Source organism: Corythoichthys intestinalis, chromosome 3 (assembly GCF_030265065.1).
Source record: "Corythoichthys intestinalis isolate RoL2023-P3 chromosome 3, ASM3026506v1, whole genome shotgun sequence".
In the NCBI taxonomy this organism is placed as follows: domain Eukaryota; kingdom Metazoa; phylum Chordata; class Actinopteri; order Syngnathiformes; family Syngnathidae; genus Corythoichthys; species Corythoichthys intestinalis.
In genome coordinates, this window is record NC_080397.1 from 6564170 (window position 1) to 6578010 (window position 13841).

The following is a 13841-nucleotide window of genomic DNA, read 5'->3' on the forward strand; positions in this document are numbered from 1 at the left end:
GTGCAAATTTTCCCAAAAAATTCTAAACTATTATGTAATAGTTTGAAATTCAAAATGGATAGGGTACCTATCGCCAGTGTTGCCAACTTGGCGACCTTTTAAAGCCTCTTGGTGTTTTTTTTTTTTTTTTTAATTTGTCAAAAGCGATGAGCGACAAATTACCATCATTTTTTCCCAAGCAAATTGCCAATTATGCACATTTGGTGATGATGTCATTGAGTGACTTCTAGCAAATTTTAGGACAGCCAATGGCTACTTTTCTTACTGGGGAGTTGACAACACTGCGTATCGCCATCAATAGGAAAAAGAAAAGGCATTTACAGGTCACTTCCTGTTCATTTCAGGGCATTTACGGGTCACTTCCTATTCATTGTAAAGCATTTACATCACTTACTGTTCATTTATAGACGTTCCCAGCTCTCTACCTATTTAGGGTCCACTCATTTGACCATGGGCCCACAGGGAAGTCCCCGGTATCTCCGTATGCCAGTCTGCCCTTGCTTATCTATGAACAAATGCAGTTTTGTGTCAAATTTGGTGGGTGGCGGCTTATAGTCAGGTGTGCCTTATAGTCCGAAGGTTATGTGTACCTGTACCTTGATGGAAAAAAAAAAACGGCATTTGATTCGTTTTGGACAGAAAACATATAGTAAACAATAACACGAGCCCTTAGTTAGCCTAGAGAAAAGTAATTACAACAGATTTTAAAGCATGTAGTGATTTTAATGCAAACAGGTCATTGATACAATAAACCAGGGGTCATGAATTAAAAATCCTCCGGGTTCGAAATTAAAAAATTACAACAATCTCTGGTCAGGAAATATTTTTAATGCGTCTTTTTTTTCCAAAAAATACAAACGTATCTTTATGTGGCCATGCTGATAATTACAACATTCAAAAATGTAAATAAAATGTAAAAAATAAATTTATAGTAAGTAATAAATAATATTTCGTAATAATAAATTCGTAATAGATAATAAAGCGATCATATTGAGCCCTTAATTCCGCAATTTTTTGAGAACGGATGGCAGAGTTCATAGGGAAACTTTGCGAAAAAGCTGCGTGCTTCGTCTCATAGTGCCTTTTCAAATTGCTGCTTTTTACAAGCGCTACCGTTGTTCGGCCATTCCTTACTACGCGGCGAAATGTCTACACAACGCTCAGCGCGCTTGCGCAAGCATCCGCACGCATGCGCACATCGGTCAGAAGCGGCGAGTACTCACTATTTTTGTTTTTATTTAGTTCTTTAGAACCTTTTCATTGCCTCAAAAATACTTTTTGCATGTATTACCCTCTCATACTTTTAACTAGGGTTGTATCGATCATGTTTTTTTGTTCCCGATCCGATCCCGATCGTTTTAGTTTGAGAATCTGCCGATCCTGATATTTCTCGATCCGATTGCTTTTTTTTTTTTTTTTTTTGCTCCCGATTCAATTCAATCATTCCCGATAATTTTTTCCGATCATATACATTTTGGCAATGCATTAAGAAAAAAATGAATAAAACTCGGACGAATATATACATTCAACATACAGTACATAAGTACTGTTTTTGTTTATTATGACAATAAATCCTCAAGATGGCATTTACATTATTAACATTCTTTCTGTGAGAGGGATCCACGGATAGAAAGACTTGTGACTTTGTATATTGTGACTAAATATTGCCATCTAGTGTATTTGTTGAGCTTTCAGTAAATGATACTGTAACCGTGGCCAAATGCATGATGGGAAGTGGAACCGTGACTGTGCGTAGTGCTATCAATTGATATATCTTTTCTGCGTTGGGAAATAACATAAGGTGTTAAGAAAAAGATCAAGTGCTACCTTGCTTTCTCACATTGCTTCTTATGATATTTATAATCGTAGGGAGCGGGATTGTAAGGCTTTAGCCAATTAAAAAAAGGCTCCAAAGGCTGCCAAATTTCACTCTGCTCATTTTACGCTGCCTTTTATCTCTATATATAGGTAAAAGAGCGCCATTACAGATTGAGCGCGACAATGGGTTAAATATTTTAACGTGATACATTTTTTAAAAAATTAATTACTGCCGTTATTGGGATAAATTTGATAACCCTACCTTAAAGAGCATACGACACGAGAAAAAAAGTCTTAAATGGCATTATTATGTGAATTAGAATCATATTTTGAGACGATTCGACTATATACAACAATTTAGCAAAGCACAGATGACGAGAAATTAGCCTTTTAATCTGCCAGTTAGCCACGCCTACCATTATAGGGCTTTAGCGTCCCCAACAGGTGGATGACGTCAGCGGTAGACTGGGCTCATCGATTTTACTATTCAGCCCATTGAGGGGGAATTATTCAGAACGAGAAAACGCGACGAAGAAAGCCGCCAAATGTCATTGTTTCAGTCTCTCTACTCCAATATTTTTACAGGATATTCTTTTTATCCAAGTATTTTTCCCCAATAGCAATATAAATGGCTTGAGAAGGACCAGTCAGCCCGTCGAGGGAGAACTATTCACAATGAGGAAAACGCGACGAAGAGAGCGGCAAAATGTCATTGTTTCTGTCTCTTTACTTCAATATTTTTACAGGATATTCTTTTTATCCAAGTATTTTCCCCAATTGCTAAATAAAAGGCATGGTCATGACAAATAACAGTCTTGTGCTGAATGGAATATGAAATAATAAAAATGCATTTATTCAGGACGACATGGCAAAATTACTCCATAATGGTCAAAACTGTCGACTTCACCTTTACTGTCGCACCTCCCGAACGATATTTTATGACACCTAAATCGGACATATGTCATTTCCCTTCCCCGGCTTCGGAGAATGTAAACAAACCAGAAGGCGTGACAGCTAGCCGACATGCTAACCCGAACCGAGTGATGTTTCAAAGTCTTCAAAGCGGAAAATCACACATAACTATCCTGGATTATTTGACATGACGACCCGGTTGTCTATTGTCGTCGCGGATCGGCAAACCGCCCGGCGGAGAGCAATTTACAGTTCGTTCCCCGGAGGAGGGTGGCTGGAGTTGTTGTGCAGCTAACGGGCTGCTGCTAATGACCATTAGGACAGCTTTTTACATGCCTATCAATGATCAAACGTAAGTAGTCCTTCATTTAAAGGAAGTTTGTAGTGTTTACTTTGTAATCGCTGTATTCGTATTTGACATAATACAAAACAAGATGTTTACTCACTTCCTCGTAAGTCCAATGGTCCCACAGTAAATATCCACGGTGAATGGGAACCTTTTGAAACTCCAAAAAGGCGCATACGCCTCTCCCTCATACAGAATGATTTTTCTGCAGCCGTTTGGCTGGCGTGATGCGAAAAATAAACGTATTAATCCGCAAAATCAGCTGAATTATTCGTCCCCATACACAACAGTACGCTGTATAGTGAAGAGGACGTCTTCTACGTACACGTCACAGCGCCCTCCTCCTCAATGCAAGACCGAAGCCGGAAGTCACTCATTTTCCTGGCGCGGGATTCAAAAAACTAAATAAATATAGCGATCGCTTCCACACACATCCAAGCGGTCCATATCATTCAGGAGCATAAAATACCGCGTGTATTATGAAATAAACATGCTTTTTCGTGTCACAGGCACTTTAAGCTTAAACTAAAGACTCTGGGTGAGTGTAACATATTATGTCTGTAATGTTAAATACAATTAGAAAACGATTTAATTAAAAAATATACAGTATATATATATATTTAAAAAAGGCATGGCCGATATTTTTTTGCCGATTTTGCTTTGAAAATGACGTGATTGGACTTGATCGATCGGGATGCCGATCGATCGGGACATCTCTACTTTTAACCATTGTGGTTTTTTTGTGTTAGCTTTGAAGCAGTTGACCACATTAGTCACGTAGCGTATTTAAACCATCCTTATTTGGTATAACTGCATTTAAGTATTTTCTTAAGGCATTTTTAGTACGTTCTGCCTGTATGCATCAAAACAAAACAAGTTTAGCGCACCCGGTAGTACTTTGGGTGTCAAATTTGACTAATGTAGACGTTTCGCCGATGTAGCAGATTTTGGCAGAACACCGTCTCTGAACAGATGAGGCTTAGTGGTCTTGTGCTGCCGCCAGGTAAAATGAACAAAAAGGTGTTGGTCTACTCCTCCTTAAACACTCTGTTTTCTGCATCAATCTTGCGTTGTTTTGAGCACGCCATTTGCCGTACCTTTTCGCCTCTTCCTCCAACTTCATTCGGCTCAGTTTTTGGCTGTCACTCCGCGGAGTCTGGAAAGAGAGTGTGAGACATGCTGTTCTAAAAATAACTTTCAAATGCTTCACTCCCATTGGCTGGCTCACGCGCGTCACCGCTAAGGTTTTTGTTTGTTGCCCACCTCTGCTCTGCAAACCCGCAGAAAAAAAATGATTTTTGTTGTTGCAACGTGTATTAGTCCGGACAGCTTGAGATCCGGTCCAGACGGCTTGGGGGTCCGGAACCGGACCGAGGTCCACGGTTCCGTGACCTCTGCAGTAAACTAAAAAATGTGTAAATCATTTGAGAACTGTAACCTGATCAAAGTACAGATGCCGGTTTTTAGTTCAAATTTTCTAAATATTGGTACAGTAAAAATGCATAGTTTGACGTCTGAGTAGACAGAGAGGTACACTACTAATATTACAAAACTTGGCCAGAATTTATTCAGAGTTGAAGATTTACAGTACCACAAAAATGAAAACTGTAACCTGTAACCAGATCAAAGTTCATATGTAGGACATTATTTTTTCTAAACATTGGTCCAGTAAAATTGCAGTTTTAAATATGGAAGTAGTCATAGAGGTCTACTATTAGTATTTACCAATCATGTCAAGAACTTCAGATTTGTGGTTTTAGGTTGTCACAAAAATGAGAACAGTAACCTACCATCTAATAAAACAACCCGTCGCTTAGGGGAATGACATAATATTGTACTGACGTGACAGTAGATGGAGCGGTTTCAAGATCAGGGGACTTTATTTCCTTTATTAAATGATGACAATGGTGGCGATATATATTTGGCGGAAAACACTCAGGTGACTTGAAGTTCCGCTCTGAGACCCCCAATTTGGCCAACTTTCAAAATTGTCCAGTATGCATGTATGATACATCATTGGAAAGCTTAAAATCTCAATTTTCTGGGGGAAGAAACATTTTGAACAGGAGGGCATTAAAAAAAAATTTAAACAGCAAAATCCTTTCTGGAGGTGAGAGCACGCAAGAGCAGAATTACAGACGCCATGACTTTAACGAGATATTATCGCGTACTTGTTTCGATCCAAAAACTCAGTGTAGCATGTATCACTGAGTGTCAAGACACAGCTGTGAATGGCCATAGCCGGATTTTTGGGGGATTTTATGGGTGAAACATGGTAATATAACAATGCAGAATTAGCAGACATCAAGGAGTGGTTGAGATTTTCCTTTTAATATATTACCCTTTCAAACGTTTTTTTTTTTCTTTTTTCCTTTTTTCAATTTTTCTTTGTTTGGATTGATTATTTATCATCTAACATATCGTCAAAAATGCGACAGTAACAAAAAAAATACATTAAGCGATAGTTATGAGGTAGATATCCGTGACAAAAAAAATATATTTAAATGATAGTTATGAGGTAGATATCCGTGACTTTTTTACAGACGCCATTTTTTCATTGTGCCATAATTTGTTTAAAAGTTTAAAAATTTGTGAGTGAATAATTTTTTTGTCGTTTTTTTTTTTTTTTCCCCCCGAAGTATGAGACATCAATTAATGAATCTAAGCTAAAAATGAGAGACATTTTGAAAAATAAATATAATTAATTACCTTCGTTTTATGGCTGGGTTGAAACAAAAGCGGTTGCGCGATGTTTGTAAACGGGGGATTTCAGGGTAAAACGGACAAACTAAAAATAGTTTGGGGGCTTAATATGCCATGAATCTGCTATGGCAGCATATAGACATATTGTTCTATCAAACACAACAGCTGTTTTGGCTTAAAATACAGCAATTCATTTTAAAGAGGAGTGCAAGAGCAGAAACTGCTTTTTCAGTCTTGTCTGTGTTTTCTGCCATTTTAAAGTGTTAAGAGCTGGGAACAACGCAAGCACACGCTCATTTACCGTAATGCTTGGAAGCTTGGATTACGCGGGTGCGCTAATTTTAGGGTCCGCTTATTTGACCACAGGAACACGAACGTCCACCGGCTTGACCGCAGTCACTAATTCCTACTTATTTTATAACCAATATTTATTTTTCCCGTGTATGTCTAAAATATGAAGTTTGCGCATGTGTAGTGACACCAAACCCTATTTATTTTAGGAATTACGACCAATGTCGTTAATCTTAGTTTAAAAAAGTAATTAATTACAGTTACAAATTACTTCTACTTCAGTTACTTGAATGCAAAAGTAATTAGTTACTTGGCAAAGTAACTGGTGATAATTTTCATATATTTTTTTTCTAAAAGACACACAAAAAAACTGGTCACACAATTTGAAGTTTAAAGGGTTTTCGGGACAATTGGCCTTAGCCCAGTTCTTTACCCTAAACTTAACTAGACACAAAGGTATTGCGGATATTGTGATAACTAGATAATAACCTTTGCTATGTGTGAAAGTCATTTAATGTTGTGAATCAATCGTTAAAGTTGTTAAAATTGCTCCCGTTATTGCATTAGTTCCCTTCCCTCTATTTTCGACATGTGTATGTTTTAAAACTGTTTCATCATTTAAAGATAGATTTAAGTAAGTTTTGCCGATTTAGGAGCATTTTAGATAAAAAGTGACTCAGGTTCGCCAGGAAGTTTCTCTACAACAGAGCCTTCTACTGCTTTAAGATGGCGGCTGTTTACTAACACATCCAGTTCTTTATTATATATGTTGTTAATGCCGCCGTGTCTGTCATTTGCATCTAGTTCTGTGTATATGTGATATCTACTGAAGCATCATGTGGGCGTAGTTTGTAGGCAATCAGCTACAGTCAGGTATTATTGGAACCACCTAGCATAGTAGCATCGCGTTTGCAACGGCGTCACACTCCCTTGCCTCCTCCCCACTCCTGCTCTGCTCTCTCGTCTCCGTGAGTCCGTCTTTTTCGAGACTTTTCTCGCGGCAGTCAACCAACATCGTAACGCATAGTAACTCACGTGACTATGCGTTACGATGTTGGTTGACTATATGTAATCATCGGCAGCGCAACGATACAACACCAAACGGGATTTCACAGTCAAAGCTCCGACAGAAGTCAACAGTTGCCATTGTATACTTATTTATCGTAAAAAAACTTCAGGCGTTGTGGCCAAATCATTAACCTAGTAGATGGCGGTAATGCCTCTAGGAGCCATGTCATCACAGGCAGGCGCTGCCACCCAGTGGCCGGAGGGATTCTCTTCAAATTGGTCCCGTGAAAAATCATAAAAAACGGACATTTTTATGAATTTATAAAACCCGCCCGGACTACGAGAATACTACGTGAAAGTAGGACTTGTCCGGGCAAAAGAGGACGTTTGGTCACCCTAAGTAACGGTAACGGCGTTGCCAAGATGAGAAAAGTAATTAATTAGATTACTTACTACTGAAGAAAATAACGCCGTTAGTAACGCCGTTATATTCTAACGCCGTTATTAACAACACTGATTATGACCCTACTTATTTCTCCTGACGGGCCCACTGGAGAAGTCCCGGGTATCTCCGTATTCCAGTCCGCCCTTGATTAGCGATAAACTCATTTCATTTCACAGCAGAAGGATGAAAACCGCTTGATTTTTTATTTATTAGTTGTATTGTAGAATATTGTAGACTGATTTCCTGACACAAGTATCGATAATAATTTTATCGCAATAACATGAGCCTTGTATCGCAAATCGTATCTTCTCGTGAGCTACCCAATTTAATGGCATGTTTCAATGTAAAATATCATGTACGCTAACTTTGTGCTTCTACTTTGTCAGCATGCTGGGCAAAGAGGGCTGGGAGTGCTGCGAGCTGCACGCGTCACTCAAGGACTACTGCTTCGGGCGCGCCGACCGTCTGGTGGGCGTGGCGGTGGTGCAGCTGCGTGACGTGGCCGAGCGTCGCGGCTGCGTCTGCTGGTGCCCCCTCGGCCCCGCCGTACGCACCGACGAAACGGGCACCACTGTCATGCGCATCCTGTCCCAGAGGCCCAACGACGAGGTCGCCAAAGAGTTCGTCAAGATCAAGTCGGAGACACGGCCACCCGAGGAGGGGAGGTGAACGCGGCCCTTCGTGGAACTAGAGACTTTTGGAAAGCCTTTTTTCCTGGAAGATGTTTTAAGTTTACAAAATTTTACAGCGAGTTCCGAACATATTGTTACAGTTTACCAGTAGTACCAAGAACTGAATACCCCAAGAACTTAAGATGGAGCTGTAAACTATTCCAAGTTTAGTTATGGGATCCTTTATCTGGAACAAAGAGGGAGACTGCAAGGGTGATTGCACTTTTGGAAAGCCAGGAACTAAAATACCCAATACAGTGGTACCTCTACTTACGAAATTCATTGGTTCTGGATAGAGCTGCAACTCACGATTATTTTTATAATTGATAAATCGGATAAATTTAACTTTTGAAGTTGTTTAGGCATGCTGTAAGTAACAATGAAGACAAAATGGATGACTATTTCCTTCAAAAATATTTTATTACGGCTTCCTGACTTAAAAGAGTACACGACAGTTAAGTACATAAAACTTGTTAAAGTTTTTACTAAAGGTTCTGAGTATAAAACATAAGTTTTTCACAGTACAGAAATCAGACCAAAAAAAAGCTGTTGACATTTTTATCCCTTGTGGGCAAAGCGCTGACATTGTGTCAAACTCATTTATTTTAAAAAACTAAACTACAAAATCGAATAAGGAGGCAGACTGTAATGACTGTTTTCTTTATCAAACAGTTGTTCATAAATACAATCCAGATCCAATTTCAAAGCACACTCTCTTGTATGACAATTTACTGTTTGAGTTTGTGTTGAAAGGAGACGCTAAGCTGTTATATGAATGGGTTTATGTTTGTGGTTTCTTTGTAAAAAGAAATGAGACACCTTTACTATCTAACAATAAGCCAAGTGCTAATATGCGTCTCCAAAACACGATACAAACGGGCACTTAAAACACGGATTAGCATCATCGTTAACAAGCATAGCGCTCTGTGCTAAGTAGTAACGTCTCATAGAATCAGAATACGAACAATACAATCGGCTTCATTTACTCACCTCTGACGGAGGCACACTAGAGCTAACAACACAAAAGACAATCTAACATTCAACATTTCGTAACATTACTGTATTGATTCAGCAAACCAACCTGAGTGTAGCAGTGAACTCTCTTGCTTTAATCACTATTGCACGCCACCTCACATTACGCACAAACAAGGACCCAAACAGGACTGCTCATAGCTGCCGGCAAAAATGAATTGTCAAATTAGTTTGCAACTAATTTATGAATCGATTAGTTGTTGCAGCCTTAGCTCAGTAAGTAAAGAGGCATTTCCCATGTAAATGCCCTAATCCATTCCAAGCCCCCTTAAATTCAGACATACTATTAAATCTTTTGTATTGCATAAAAATGCATCAAAACATGTCACAAATACATGGTGCGATTAGATTATTGCACAATAAACTTAAAATTAGAGTTGTGCATAATGTTAAAAACCAAGAATAAAGAATAAGTTAATACGCATATAAAGCTGTCGGAACACGAGGGGCGAATGAAGAGGATGTTGGGATACACATGCAGTCGAGATCCCTCTTAGCCAATTGGATGCCAGAGCAGCTATAAATATATTACATTCAGCCATACTGTATTTTTGCCTTTGCTATCCTGAAATTTCTTTCGGAAGAGGCAATATTTTCCCGTTTAGGTGTGTGTTAACTGGAAAATTCCGTATGTAGAGACGTTCATAAGTAAAGGTACCACTGTACCTTCAAGGATATTCAGGGGATATTGTCTACATTTACTTCCAGGGTAAATAATGGGAAAACAAAATGCATTCCTCCCAAAGGAACTTCCTGATGTTTACAAATATTTCCAATGCAAGCCAGTTAGCTTAACCCTTGCGTGCTTACGTATTATAAATGGCTGCCATTTTGTCGATGGGAATCAAGTAGCTGATGACTGCTTTTGAAAGCCTTTTAGACAGAATTAGCATTTATAATCATTAATTGTAAAAGAACGGCTGTAATTAGGATTGTAGTTTGAGTACATTTCTTCACTCGGTGTCTTTAAACTGGTGCTTGCTTGACAATAACACTGGGATTCGAAAAAGGCAGGAAAGCAAATTTTTGGTTTGTGTTGAGTTGCAGACACAAAAGGACATCCTTCTGTTTTTATTTTTTAATTTTTTTTGCCTTGGATCCAAACTGACAACTGCTGCCAAAACAAGGACAAACCTTTAACTTTGTGACGATTCAAAGTGTCTCTGCTGGATGTTTTGAACTGGATTTCAACACATAAAGTGCGAGTAGAACCTAGACATTCAGATGAATTGTAGATTTACGATGTTGCGTGTTTACAATGTGCCAAGAAATCCAAAAGCTGCTCTTGTATGTACATTAAAAAAAAAAAAAAAAAAAAGAAACAAAGCATGTATTTGAACCGAGTGTACAAACTCTTTTGCCATGTATTTAATGTGAAATATGGAGATTCATCAAATACGTCATTAATGAACAAATTGTGTGATATAACGGTATATTTTCTACATAAAATATTTGTGAATGAAAAAGTGTCTTTTTTTTATTCAATTTGCGGTAATATTTTTCTATAAACTAGGGCTGTCAAAATTAACGCGTTAACGGGCGGTAATTTTTTAAAAATTAATCACGTTCAAATATTTGACACAATTAACGCACATGCCCCACTCAGACAGATTTAAATAACAGTATAGTGAAATGCCCACTTGTTAATTGTTTTGCTGCCCTCTGCTGGCACTTGGGTGCTACTGATTTTATAGGCTTCAGCACCCATGAGCATTGTGTACAATGGCGGGCTACTAGTTTGTTTGTTTTTTTGATTGAAAAATTTACAAATTTTATTAAAACGAAAACATTAAGAGGGGTTTTAATATAAAATTTCTATAACTTGTACTAACATTTATCTTTTAAGAACTACAAGTCTATCCATGGATCGCTTTAACAGAATGTTAATGTTAATGCCATCTTGTTGATTTATTGTTATAATAAACAAATACAGTCCTTATGTACCGCAATTTGAATATATATACCCATCTTGTCTTATCTTTCCATTCCAACAATAATATGGCATATTTTATAGATGGTTTGAATTGCGAAAAATTGCGATTAATTACGATTAATTTTTAAGCTGTAATTAACTCGATTAAAAAATTTTAATCGTTTGACAGCCCTACTATTAACACTACCTACAGTAATAAATACTACAGTATAATGAATACATTAATTACATACTGTTATTTTTTGTCACATTCACAACAATATTTACCAACTTATTTATAAGTTATGCTTCAATATTTACTCCAGAATTATTTTAACGTATGGAGACTTTTTGCCTGTATAGTAGCTACCAAAAGTGGGCAGAGTAGCCAAATATTTTACTGAAGAGTAGTGTTACTTAGAAATAATATTACTCAAGTACAAGTAAAAAAGTGTTTGGTGAAAATAACGTAATGAGTAACATTCTGAGTAACTGCTTACGTGTTTGACTTTTTCAAACTATTTTTCTTCTCAGCACAGTTATTTATATGAATTTTTATTGTACTGTACTATAACCGATTAACAACATTAAGCTAAAGATTTTTTTTTTTTTAATCATAGAAATCTGGAGAAAGAAAAAAAAAATTTCAGAAACGAAGCATCATTCGTCCAAAGAGCATTAGTGCCCTCTAGTGGAGAAAATATTTCCTAGTCCAAATATTTCCATTCTGGTTCCTATTATGAAATTAAAAGGATCATATCCCCAGTTTTCCGTGGCTAATTGTTGCCAAATAAAAACTGGCTTTCGAGTCATATTTAGGAGTGTGCTCTATGTCAAATACTTGTTTTTTTACGGTGCTTTAAAGACGCCATGTGATTCAACAGGTCGGCGTGATACATTTTGTTGCGATGTCTCATTGGTGAAACTCGTAGAGCTACAGTTGGTATCGCTGATTAAAAAAAAAAAAAGTCAAAACTAATATGTAGAATATAGAGGAAAATGTTAACAACTAGTGCAGCCCAAAGTAGTGGCGTAGAGTAGTGTTTCTTCTTCACAAATCTACTCAAGTATAAAGTATGGCGAGGTAAAACTACTAAGAAGTAAATTTTTCTCAAAAAGTTACTCAAGTAAATGTAACAGACTACATGTATTGGTAACTAGTTACTACCCACCTCTGGTAGCCACGAGGGGGCTCAGTCGGATTGCTCGTATCAATACGTAAAAGTGGAACAAAAAAAACAAAATACCCCAAAAGGTTTCTCTAAAAATGCATTTTTATGTGCATATCGTTATCATCACAATAATCAATCTCTAGGGGCCAACTGCCGCCGTTGAGTAAGTTTTTTTCATTATTTAATAACAAAGTCTGAGCTTCTCTAGCTTTAATTTTGTTACTTCCAGTGTTCTGACAAATTTTGCAACCCATCAAAAATGGCAATTTTGCAGTTCTGCACACGCGCGTAACACTAAAAATGGCCACGAATGCAGTGATTCCAAAGTAAACGCTACAAACTTTCTTTAAAGAAAAGAATATTTAAGTTGGATCATTGAAGGACATGTAGAAAAGTTCTCCTCAGACACATCCTACCATGTTAGCTGCACACAACAACTGCACACTGCTCTCTCACTGTTAACGACTTCGCCGTATCGTTAAGCATTGATTTACGCCATTTTCGTGTCGCACATGTATGTTTATAATGTAACCAGTTTATTTAGCACCTTTGCATAACAGAGTCCAACTGAATGTATAAGAGGGATTTTTCACCGCCACAAAAGCTTTGGGAGCAAAATTTATAAGGAAGCAAATTTTGACAGAACACCGGTCGTTTGAATTTGCATAGCAGGTAACCATTTAGTTTCACCCAAATCAAGACTTATATATTTCTGATTTACATTGATTTCTGATCCACATTTAATATTTATATTTAGATATTTAAAAAATCTGATTTAGGATTTAATTTAAATATTTAGTTCTAGATGAAAAATTTAAGTACAACACTTTTTTAGAAATAAATATTTTAAATGGATAAGTATTGTAAATTTGCAACAACAACAAAAAAAACAAAAAAGACCAATTCCCACATTTTAAACTTTGTTTGGCGCCAGATGTGACTGTTATTTATATACATACATATCTGTTCAATATGTATGTTTATGTAAGTATATGTATATACGAATACATATAAATTTATGTCTTCGTTAGTTGGCTGTCTCAACCTGAAGTACCGACAGGATGTGAGTGGCGCATGCGTAGTATATGCATACATACATAACCGTGCGTTTGTTGAATTTTGCAACCTTTTACGACAGTTTGGGTATGTGATGTTTTGGGGATTTTTTAAAAACAATGTTTATTAATAATTGATAATACTACTACTACTACTAATAATAATAACGGCTGTATTTAGAGTTTTTTGAGGGAACAATAAATTTACTCTGCTATTTAAGTTGTACACTGACTACTTTTACTTGTGTAAGAGTCATATCTTCAGTCTGGTCCCATGAAAAGATTATCAAACATGTGCGGAAAGATAAGCGGTATACTCAATTGTTCATATTATTCAAAAACATGTTCATAATCTCATACATACACAATAGACTCACATCCTGTCAGTACTCACATTGGGTTGCGACAAAGGCAACAAAGTACGTAGTTCGTCGTCGACACGAACCCGGAAGTAAATGACTAGCTCGACTATCACC

The 13841-nt window shown here is 37.3% G+C and overlaps 1 protein-coding gene across 2 annotated transcripts in view; it reads left to right on the plus strand.

Annotated features, from left to right (window-relative positions):
• LOC130912784 (uncharacterized) overlaps positions 1–10651 on the plus strand; it is a 239286-nt gene extending 228635 nt beyond the window's left edge. For both annotated transcript variants that reach the window (XM_057830826.1, XM_057830828.1), the window contains one exon: positions 7910–10651. In XM_057830826.1, coding sequence (XP_057686809.1) covers positions 7910–8192 — 283 coding nt within the window. In that variant the 3' untranslated portion in view covers positions 8193–10651. The remainder of the gene's footprint in view (positions 1–7909) is intronic.
• The last annotated feature ends 3190 nt before the right edge of the window (positions 10652–13841 follow it).